At 60.5% G+C, this 10,372-nt stretch overlaps 2 protein-coding genes across 3 annotated transcripts; both read right to left on the bottom strand.

Moving 5' to 3' along the window:
• Positions 1 to 3,047: 3,047 nt before the first annotated feature.
• On the bottom strand, positions 3,048 to 5,423 carry LOC119145264 (sulfotransferase family cytosolic 1B member 1-like). 2 transcript variants are annotated; one of them, XM_037381568.1, is made up of 8 exons: positions 5,281 to 5,423; positions 4,670 to 4,818; positions 4,319 to 4,447; positions 4,121 to 4,218; positions 3,818 to 3,944; positions 3,635 to 3,729; positions 3,378 to 3,558; positions 3,048 to 3,304 (listed from the first exon to the last, which is right to left on the bottom strand). In XM_037381568.1, the coding sequence occupies exons 2-8, from the start codon at positions 4,815 to 4,817 to the stop codon at positions 3,192 to 3,194; spliced, it is 891 nt and encodes a 296-aa protein (XP_037237465.1). In that variant the 5' UTR covers position 4,818; positions 5,281 to 5,423; the 3' UTR covers positions 3,048 to 3,191. The 2 variants fall into 2 exon arrangements, with proteins under 2 accessions (XP_037237465.1, XP_037237475.1); XM_037381578.1 differs by having other exon boundaries at positions 4,670 to 4,787.
• Positions 5,424 to 7,877: 2,454 nt separating this feature from the next.
• LOC119145199 (sulfotransferase 1 family member D1-like) lies at positions 7,878 to 9,474 on the bottom strand. The gene is made up of 7 exons (XM_037381455.1): positions 9,305 to 9,474; positions 9,095 to 9,220; positions 8,904 to 9,001; positions 8,681 to 8,807; positions 8,499 to 8,593; positions 8,234 to 8,414; positions 7,878 to 8,119 (listed from the first exon to the last, which is right to left on the bottom strand). The coding sequence occupies exons 1-7, from the start codon at positions 9,447 to 9,449 to the stop codon at positions 8,007 to 8,009; spliced, it is 885 nt and encodes a 294-aa protein (XP_037237352.1). The 5' UTR covers positions 9,450 to 9,474; the 3' UTR covers positions 7,878 to 8,006.
• Positions 9,475 to 10,372: the final 898 nt, after the last annotated feature.

Below are 10,372 nucleotides of genomic sequence, written 5' to 3'. Positions count from 1 at the left end.
TCCCTGCAGGCATATCCACGTAGGAAGTCCGCACCTTGGCCGTGGCACGCATCCTCGGGACAGCCTCCCCGCCAGCACCGCCTGCGACCACGACTCCTCTTGTGTCTCAGCATGCAGGGAAGGCAGAAATTGCTTTTCCTCTCATAGTGCAGGTTTGTAGCTGATCCCAGCTCGGTCTGGGGTGCAGAGGGGAGCACCTCGTCTGCTGCTAACTGGAGCATGGAGGAGTGTTTCTGCACATCTGTCTGGGAGGCAAATAGAGGCATCCCCTCTGCTCCCAGGAAATCAGGTTTGGAGGTTTGGACTTGGGCTTCACCTAGTGATTGTGGGGGGTGCCATTTCATCCCTGGGGGTATTTCACCAGGACAGGCTTGTGTTTCCTCCTCTCTTTGCACTAGGAGGCGTGGGTGGGGTTTTGGCTGGGGGTGCTGTATCCCATGCCTGGGGCGTTTTGAGGCTGGAGGAGTGAGCGAGGAACATTATCTGCTTTGGATGTCATCAGCTGGGATGTCTGGGCCTCTGCATGCAAAGTGGGAGCACCCTTGGCCACTCTTACAGTATCTTACTGCATCAAGGACTTCCCCTGCTCTGCTGCCTCTAAGCCAGCAGGAAATCCCTTCTGTGGTCCATGGCTCTGCTCCCAGGCATCTGTGTGCAGCCGTCAGGAGGAAAGCTCCTCTGTCCCCACCAGGGCTGTCACCTACCATGTGTACACCTCGGCATCAAGGAGCAGTGGGAAGAGAGGCGCTGCACTCATATCAAGGGATTCAAAGTCCTGGTTTTACAAGAGCATTTACGAGGGAGCTGCACGCACCCTGGCCTGATTTGCTAGATGGTGCTTTTAAGGGCAAAGTTACTTCTGCAAGCCCTCCTCTGGCCTCATAATCAAATACTGGTTTTGTTCCTCGAGTCTCAGCAGTCTGTGTATACACAAAACTTCTGGGGCACAGCATTTTAGCCTCCTCTAGCTGGTTATGTTGCATCTCTTCAGCTGCTAAGAAGGACTGTGTCTACAGCAGCAAGGGCAGGTGCTGTTTGGATTGCACTTTGAGCCCAGGGACAAAGGGTACAAATACAAAAAAACCCTGGTTCTCACTGAGAGTAGTGAATGAAAGCACTTCTTGAAGCATGTTTGATGCCCTATTCATTTCACAGGAGCTGAATCATGAAGAGGAAAGAGGTGTCATCAGAGAGTCATCTAACAGACCAGAGATGTTTCGGGAAAACAAAAAATTCTGTGCACTTCCACGCAAATGGAAACATCTAAGGAGCAAAGCAGGGGCAATTGGAAGGCCTGGCTTTGTATCCAAGCAGCAACAAGGAGGTAAGCAAGAGATTTAGGGAGGAAAGAAAATGCCTGGAATAAATTACAGAGGAACAAGTTGTTGACAGCAGAAGAGCAGTCTTTGGCAAGAGCAGGGGGGGCAAAATACATTGCTAAGTCAAAACAGCAGGAGTTAATGAAAGGAAATTCCTGTAGCAAGACATCACAATCTGGAGAGGCTGAGAGATAAACCAGCAGAGGAAATCCAGTGCCTGAATACACTAAGGCACTTTCAGCCTCAAAATACACAGTTGGAGAAGCTGTTATGAGGAAAGCCTATAGAGTCCCAGAGGATGGGGAAGATCAACGTGGATGAATTGCTGGTGGTAACCCAGTGCATGAAGTAAAGGACATTATTTAAAAAAAAAAAAAAAAAAAAAAAAAAAAAGTTGTTGAGAGGGAAGCTAATTCCCAGGGGAAGGCAGATGTCACAAGAGTCAGGGTTTCAAAGGCACATTTGTACAAGACAAAACTACAGAGTGAACACACACAGGGAACCACATCTGGCTCAGGAGCTGCTTTCCTATACGGCACCTTTACTGTGTGACAGAAGTGGCTGAAGCCACCACGAGCCACTTCAGGTATCTCTACTCCTGTCTGTAATTACCTGGATTATTTTTACTGTCTCCTCTTCTGGGATCTCTGGCTCCGTTCTGTTTGTACTGATGCTGCGAAGGATAGCCCCTGTTTCAGTGCTGGGTTGTGCCTGACTGCAGCCCTGTCACTGCACCTGTCCCCCAGGTCCCGGGTAATTTTTTTTTGGCATATTTCACCCACTCCTGAGAAAGAAATTGCATCTTCAGAGATGCTCTGTGCCTACAAGCAAGGAGTATTTCCTCTAGATTGCAGGCAAGTTCATCGTGCCTGTGTACCAAAAGCAAGAAGAGAGGATGATGAACGTGGGCAGGAGAGGACAGCACCTGAGGAACTGGGACCCAACAAACATCCAGTTTGCAGTTTCCTTTTCTTAAATGAACTTGGCATAAACCCAGATATTTTAAAAGCACCGGCTTTTAGCAATGCTGTTCCAGCGCCCTAGTTGCATCGCGCACTGCAGTGTGCCCTTCAGCTGTAGTTTTTCCGACCACACCGAGGGGACCCTCTCCTCCCATCCCCGGGGGACTTGCCATACCTGGTGAGTGACGCGGCTGTGGGGAGACTGGCACAGCACAGCAGCTTGCAGGTCCCTGGGAGCAGAACAGCACAAAAGCAATTGGCAAAATCCTCCTTTTGCCTCCAGCTTCATTGCTCCTAGGTGGAAGGACTGGTCCCAAGCTCCCCAGGCTGCGTCCATCTCCCGACCAAACTGAGGCTGGTTTTGTCCCCATCGCACTCACCTCATCTATTCCACACGGCCCCAGTAGTGATGGGGACATGGCCATCACCCTGCTCTGCCCTGTTCTGCTCCCCCCCTGCTCCAACACGTGACATCAGCAGGAAGGTTTCTGAGGTAGGAGGTGGTGGATGTGGGACCCTGTGTGAGCTGTGGCCATGGTAGAGATGCACATGTGGGAGCTGCTAACAACTTTTGTTCTGTGCTGGAAACCTCCCTGTACTGCATACTGGCTTTTTTTGGAGGACAAAAAAAGCCACACAGGCATAGCTTACACATGTCCTGAGCAGGCAACGTGGGGCTGGGGTGATGCGAGGTGGGGTGAGTCTCCGCAGCACTTTGTAGCAATGCAGCAGCTTTCATATGGGTGCAAATCTGGGAGGAAGATGCAGAAATAAAACTCTTTTATTTTTTGCAAAAGTCCCTCTGGCACAGGGAGGCTGGTGAGACGCAGGCAGGCTGGGGCAGTGCTGGAGCTGCTGCGAGAGGGCATGGCTGGGGGGGTGGGCTGGGGGGGCATGCAACGGCACCATCTCAAATCTGGGTGCGGAAGCGCAGGCTGGTGCCCGACATCTTCTGTGCGTAGTCCTGGTCGAAACGCTCACTCTGGGCCACAGTGAAGTGGTTCTTCCAGTCTCCAGTGGTGCCTGGGACAGGACAAGATGGGGCTCAGCGGAGGCCAGGGGGGACGATGCACCGGGAGCCCCCCAGGCCGCTCACCTTTGCGCATGAAGGGGGAGATGCTGTGGTCCATGATGTGGGAGGGCACCATGCTGTAGTTGGTGGTGGGGTTGTCCCGCATGACCTCAAAGGAGGTGTGTTGGGTGATGGCATCCAGCGCCGCCTCTGGCAGCTCCTGCCCCAGGAACTGGGCCACTTTGACAATCTCCCAACGGAGGTCCTGTGGGATGCAGACTGATGCTTACCCCTCCTGCCACCCCCCAGACCCCACAGCACCATCCTCCCCAGTACCTCACCTCCTTCAAGTCTTCATAAAAGAGGTAGAGGATGGGGTGATTCTTCCTCCGCTCCCAGTAGTCCTTTACATGGTCATACCAGGAGCCATATGCCACTGCATGGGGAGAACAAGTTAGGGAGTGTCACTGGGTGACAGCACCACACAGGGTCCCCCACATGCACCCATGGGTGCTCTGTCCCACCTCTGCCAGCCATGAACTCCTCCAGGTACTCGGCCCACGTCCCAGGATGCTTCTGGTACTTGTTCATCAGGTCAAAATGGTAGAAGGATACAGCCACATCCTTGGCATTGCGCCCCACGTAGACCATCTGCAGAGGGGCCATGGGGTACAAGGGGCAGCCCCAGGCCCCCCAAAAGGAGGATGCTCCAGCCCCTAGGGCTCACAACACCACTTAGGGTGCTGGAGGGAGCAGTGAGGGATCCTGCCCCACGGGAACAGGGAGGCTGCAGTGCCCCCAGGGCAAAGACCAGGGTTGGGGGTTACCTTGCAGCCGTTTTCCCAGAAGGATTTAGGCAGGATATGTGCAGGCAGGTGGGTCTTCACAACACGGGGTGAGGGCATGGTGGCCAGCAGGTCCGTCCCTGGTGTACCACAAAGCACATCCCCAGCGAGCCCTTGGCAGAGTCCCCCTGGGCTCAGCCCCTGCTGGGGTGCCTATGGCCAAGCCCCCACACCCGCTACCTGCTGGCATGTCCCCAGGGCCAGAGAACTCCAGCATGGGCACCCTTTTGGTGATAATGTCCCGCTTGCACTTCTCAGGGTCACCGCCTTGCAGGATCATGTCCACGATCTCACTGACCCAGGTGGTACCTGGGGAAAACAATCCACTAGAGGGTGGCCAGAGCAGCGCTGGGGTGCTCAGCACCGACAACCCCCTGGGCCTCAACCAGGCGCTGTGGGGGAGAAGGGAAATCCCACACAGCTCTGTCCTGACAGCCCCGGACATGCTGCACCCCCCCCCAGCAGTCCCCAGCCGTACAGTACCCTCACCCACCTGGCACTGCCACGTCTGGTGGGCTTGGGGTTGCTCACCGGATTTGGGGAAGGTGACCACCACGATGTCCTCAGGGCGGCTCTGGAAGTGGTCAACTCGTTCCCAGTTGTGGGCAAAGGCATTGACCATGGGGATGCCATGCACCATGAGCCAGGGCTGCCGCAGGCAGCTGTTGGGATCAGCCATCCTGCCGGGGATGGGGACACGTGGCAGGGCTGGACAGCGAGGGGGGACCCCTCACCCTGCCAGGGCAGCCGCCAACCAGGGCAGCACAGGCACCCGGTGCCGCCCACCTGGGGCGCGGCGGTGACGCCACTATCTCAGGGACCAAAGGTCACCGTAGCCCTTCTGCTACACACCCACGACGGGGACAAGGGTCCCGTCTGCAGGGGCAGGAGCCCACCTCATGCCCCAGCCAGGGCTGGGGGTGCCAGTGAGGTGCTGGCATCACCCAGGCAGGCACCTCCCCCCCCCCAGCTCAGCACCCTAGGGGAGCAGGAAAACAGGTCCCTGGGGTTATGTCAGCAGCCCCCAGCCCAGGGGAAGGTTTGGTACCCCAAACCCACCACCCGGCACCCCATGGCATGCAGCTCCAAAGGGCCGAGCGTGGGCAGGGCACCCACAGGGTGTGCCGAGGCACCTGGCTCACCTGACACCGTGCCGCTCTGCACCGGGACGGTGATGCCGGGAGGGTGACGACAGGAGGGTGGCACTGGGAGGGTGAAGGTGGAGGATGAGGAGACACGGGGCCTCACGGTGTTTTTATGGCGAGGAAAAGGGAATAGGCAGGGCTGGCTGGGACAGCAATCTTTGTCACCGCTGCAGCTGCCAGGAGGGAGGAGCAAGTGCTGGAGAGAAGCCAGCGGCTACTGACCTCTAGGTAGGGCCGTGGCGGTTATCTGTGGCCCCATCAGCACAGCTCCCAGCCCATGTCTCCCTGTGTGGGGACAGCAAGGCTGGCAGCAGCGAGCGTCACAGGGCCACTTCATCCCCTGGGGTCCCCAAAATCCCTGTTGCGCCCATCCATCCCGGCCACAGGAAGGAAACGGTCCCTTACATGCGGGCATCCCCGGACAGTGGCATCTGCCTCCTGTGGGGATTTTGGAGGCCAGCTGGCGGTGCAGGGAGCATGGAGGGGCACGGCTGGCGCTGGGGCCACAGGTCAGCACAGGCAGTGGGCAGCTGCCTGTACCACGCTGGCAGCGCCGCTCCAGGGGTGTAAAAGCTGGCAGAGGTTTTGCTGGCTGGGGGGGGTCAGGCTGCTTTCTGCCCCCCTCCCCCAGCTTTTTTCCCCCAGCTCTCTGTTGCATGGCATCATGGTGAAGGCCAGCTTGGGGGAGGCTACGTGAGGGTTTGAAGGAGAAAGGAATGGGGAGCTGGGCTGTCCCAGGACTCTCCCAGGGAAACCTTTCTACACGCCGGCCAGGATGGAAATGCTGGAGATGCCGGCTGTGAGACCCCCCAGGTGTGTTTTGTGGAGAGAGGCTTTGTGGCTCACCTCCATCTCCCAGAGGCTTGCAGGGACACTGAGCTCCTCTGAGCCCCCCACCCCACCCTCCCACCCCCACAGGCTCTCTGCTTGCGAGGCCAGGGCACCCCAAAATGGGCCAAGCACCCTGACCGCGGCCGGGGTCTACCATTTACCTGCCTCTTTGTCCAGCCCTCTGGCAGGGAGGAGGCAAAACATTGCCCACGGCCTTGGGGCAGGCATTTAGTTATTTTCCCTTCCCTGGGTAGAAGATGGAGGTGTGGAGAGGTGTCTGTGGCAGCAGGAGGCCAGGGGACATCATTAGGGAAGGGACCTGGAGCGACCTGGTCCTGGCACTGCAGGGGGAGGGGTGCAGGGAAGGAGCGAGCTGGGATGGGGACGCAGTCCCCCTGGGGACAGCCCCCAGTGCCTGTGATGAGCTGTGCCATGCTCAGCACCATCACACACAGGTGGCAAGGGAGGAATCACAGCTTCCCAATCTGCCCGCGGAGGCAAATGCAGGGAGGAAATCCCAATTCACACCCTGGGGGACCTGACCTGTCCCAGTGCGGGGGTCACCCCCGTAGCCATTCCCCGCTCCTCGCACCCATGCAGGGCTCACTAGTGGGATGTGGGTCGGGCTTGGTCACACACACACCCTGCAAGGCACTCAAATACAGGTCCAAAGTTTACAGGGTTGCAAAGCAGAGTGCAGCTGATATCGTGTTTCTGGGAAAAGGGTTTAAAGGTGCTGCTGGTGGTGACGTGCCCCTCCTTACCTGCTTCCCACAGAGGAACGCAAGCCAGGAGGGCGTGGGGAGGACAGAAGAGACGGCAGCCAGGGAGGGGGAGCAACTCACTGGTTTGCAACCTTTAGAAAAATGTCCCTGATTTGTTCCCAGGGCCAAGTTCTCGGTGAGATGGGACACGCAGTGTCAGGCATTGGGGTGTTTTGCAGGCAGGGACATGCCTTCCCTGCCTGCCTGTCTGTCCATATGCTAGCAAAACTGCATGTGCAACCTCCACAGGCAAAGCCAGGAGCTGGGGAAGCAAAGATCTCCATCAGCATTTAAATAAATGCATGGATGCTCTTTAGGAATCAGGTCCAGGTTGCAACTTTTTGGGGATGAAGCAATAGCATGAGATTGCCTTGCCAAAAAGCTGCAATCTTGGGAACTCAAGAACAGGCTGGAAACGGGGCAGAACCGGGGTTTTTGGGGTTCCAAAGCAAACCCTTGGCCCCAATAGGATGGGGACAGGTTTGCTCCAGCCATCCATCCCCAAGGGTTGGATGTTGCAGGGTGGGTTCCCCACCTGGCAAGTAGGACGGTGCAGCGGCCAGGGCAATAGGCCAGTGGGGTGGTGTTTCCCTTCACCTTTGCTCACAGCCTGACAAGCCCCAGCTGGGCCAGGTGCCCTGGGGCGAGCCCCACCACCGCCCGCTCTGTCAAGAAACTTGCCACAAGCCGGAGGCGTGAGAGCTCCTGCGCACACGGGAGCTGCCAGCGGGAGCAGCAGGTTTGCTGGCTCTCTGGGGTTTTTCCACTCTTCACTGATCTTTGATCCCTCCAGGCACCTTGGTAGGATGGGGCTGGGGCAGCCCAAGGCATCGGGAGCCAGCGGTGGGTTTTGGGAGGATGCCCACCCCTGGTGATGCCCGATCACGCTGCTTAAAAATCGACCGCATGCGCCCACGCTCCCGCCCGCAGAGCGTGGGGGTGCCTGAGGCTCTCCTAGGAGTCAGCTTTCCCACTCTCCCGCAAGTAAAGGATCCATCCTCCGGTTATCCCAATTTATTGCAGAGGGAAAAGCAAATTAGTGCAAGGATGCTCGGTCTGGACCCACCCTCCCCGCTGTGGAAGAGGGGAGAAGTAGAGCCCACCCTCCCCAAAAAGGGGGGTGAGCCCTCACACCTCCATCTGGAAGCGGAGGTCAGAGCCCACCATGTGCTCCCGGTAGTGCTGGTCAAAGCGCTCGTTCTGGGCCACAGTGAAGTGGTTCTTCCAGTCCCCGGAGATTCCTGAGGGTGGAAAAGTGAGTGGGGCAAATCCTGACACCCCCAAAATATTTGCAACCGCATATGGGGGCTGCAATACAGCCCAGGAACACCCCTCCACGGCTGACCAAACCCCACCTTTCCGAAGGAAGGGGGAGAGGCTGTGGTCCATCAGGGCTCTGGGGATGGTCTCGTAGTTGGCAGCAGGGTTCTTCTTCATCTCCTGGAAAGAAGTGTGGTGGAGGATCCTCGCCACCACCTCCTCCTCCATCTCCTTGCCCAGGAACCGCAGGATCTTCTGCACCTCCTGCCACGGATCCTGCGGAGTGGCTGACATGAGGAAGCTGCCAAAAAATCGGGGAGGGAGGAAACCAGGGCACCCTCGTCTCCATCCCACCCTCACCTTCTTCATGTCCTCATAGAAGAGGTAAAGGAGCTGCTTCTCCTGCTTCTTCTCCCACCAGCCCTGGACGTGCTGGTACCAGGACCCGTAGGCCACTGTGGGATGTGGTTTAAAGGTCAGCTGAAAAGTGGGGTGGTGGGGGACACTGCCTACCGGTGGGCACCCCGGGGCTCAGGCCCCACCTTTGCCAGCCAGGAAGGTCTCCAGGAACTCGCCCAGAGTGCCGGGATCAGGGTGCATCTTGGCCATCTGATAGAAGTAGTAGTAGGAGATGACGACATCCTTGGGGTTGCGGGCCATGTAGATGACCTATGGACAGCCGGCGATGTGGTTGGGGGGTGCAGAGTGGCACCCCCTCCCTGCCACCCAGATGGGGACAGAGGCAGGGGGCACCCGTGGCATTACCTTGCAGCCATTGTCCTGGAAGGACGCTGGGAGGAGATGGACTGGGAGATGGGTCTTCACCAGCCGCGGGGAGGGGGTTTTCTCCAGCAGCTCAACCCCTGCGGGACGGGGGGCTTAGCAGCGTGACCCCAGCACCCCCACCCCAGCCTCCTCCTCACCCAGCCCGGGGCGCGGCTGGGCGGGGGGCTCACCGCTCGGCATCTTGGGGGCCTTCATCTCCAGGAAGGGCACCCGGTTGAAGATGGCATCCCGTCGGCACTTCTCCACATCGCCGTCGTGGTAGATCAAGTCCAGGATCTCGCTCAGCCACGTGGTGCCTGCGGCGCAGGGACAGTGTCGCGAGGGCCGGCGTCCCCCGCCCTCCGCCCCGTGCCCCCCGCCCCTTCCCCAGGGCCACTCACCCGATTTGGGGTAGGTGGCGACCAGCAGGTCATCCGGCCGGGCCCGGAACGCCTCCACCTGCGGCCAGCCCTGCACGAAGCACTGGTACAGGGGGATGCCGCGGAGGCTGCCCAGCTCCTGCCGCGCCACCTCCTCCTCCCCCATGGCCGGGCCTCGGCAGCGGCTGGGTCCCGCCGTGCCCGGGGCTGTGGCCGGGCCGTGCCCCGCCCGCCGGAGTCCGCCCCGGATCACGTGCGCCGGTGCCGGTGCCGGTGGGGGATGCCCCGCTCCTGCCCGCCACCGCCCCCGGTGCCGCCGTGCCCGAGCCTGGGCCGTGAGGGGCCGGGAACGGGGCCCGGCGCCGCCTGCCCCCCCTCACGGCCGCGCTTCTCCCCCCGCTTCGGCCCCGTTAACGGGTGCCGGGCGGGCTCGGGGCTGCGGGTACAGCGCTGCCACACGGGACCGCGCCGCCGGCCCTGGGAGCCTCAGCCCCTCCCCGGGCGGTGATGGTTAACGGCAGCCGCCGGCACGGAGGGCGCAGGGCAGGCCGAAAGGGCCGGGGGCCGGGGGGGCGGGGTGGGGTCCCCCGGGGAGCACCGGAGGGAGCGGCGGGAGCCCGTGGGGGGTCCCGGCCCCAGTCCCGGCCGCTCGCTGGGACGGGACAGGCAGGTGGAGCCTTATGACTAGCGGCACGCGGCCGGCAGGGAGAGCAACGACGCTGCGGGGCGAGGGCGGGAGGGCCCGGGGGGTCGCGCCCCGGCGCCCCGATGGTGTCACCTGTGCCCGTACCGGGGGCTGCGGTGCCGCATCGCGGCCGCCAGGGGGCGCCACCGCGCGGGGCAGGTGCGCGGCAGCCGCCGAGGCTTCAAGATCCCCGCGGCCGACGGGGGGCGCCGCCGCAGCGTCTCCGCCCGGGGCCGGGGCCGAGGCGAGGGTGCCGCCGCGCCGGGCCCGGGTATCCCGTCTCCCCGGGGCGGCTCCGGCCGCTGCTCTCACGGTCCCGGCGCGGGGCAGCCGCAGCGGGCGGGCGGGCGGGCGGGAACCGGGGTCACCGCCGTGTCCCGCCCGCCCCGGGCGGCCTCGGGGTC

This window comes from Falco rusticolus, chromosome 1 (assembly GCF_015220075.1).
Source record: "Falco rusticolus isolate bFalRus1 chromosome 1, bFalRus1.pri, whole genome shotgun sequence".
In the NCBI taxonomy this organism is placed as follows: domain Eukaryota; kingdom Metazoa; phylum Chordata; class Aves; order Falconiformes; family Falconidae; genus Falco; species Falco rusticolus.
This window is presented reverse-complemented; position numbering and strand designations above follow the sequence as displayed.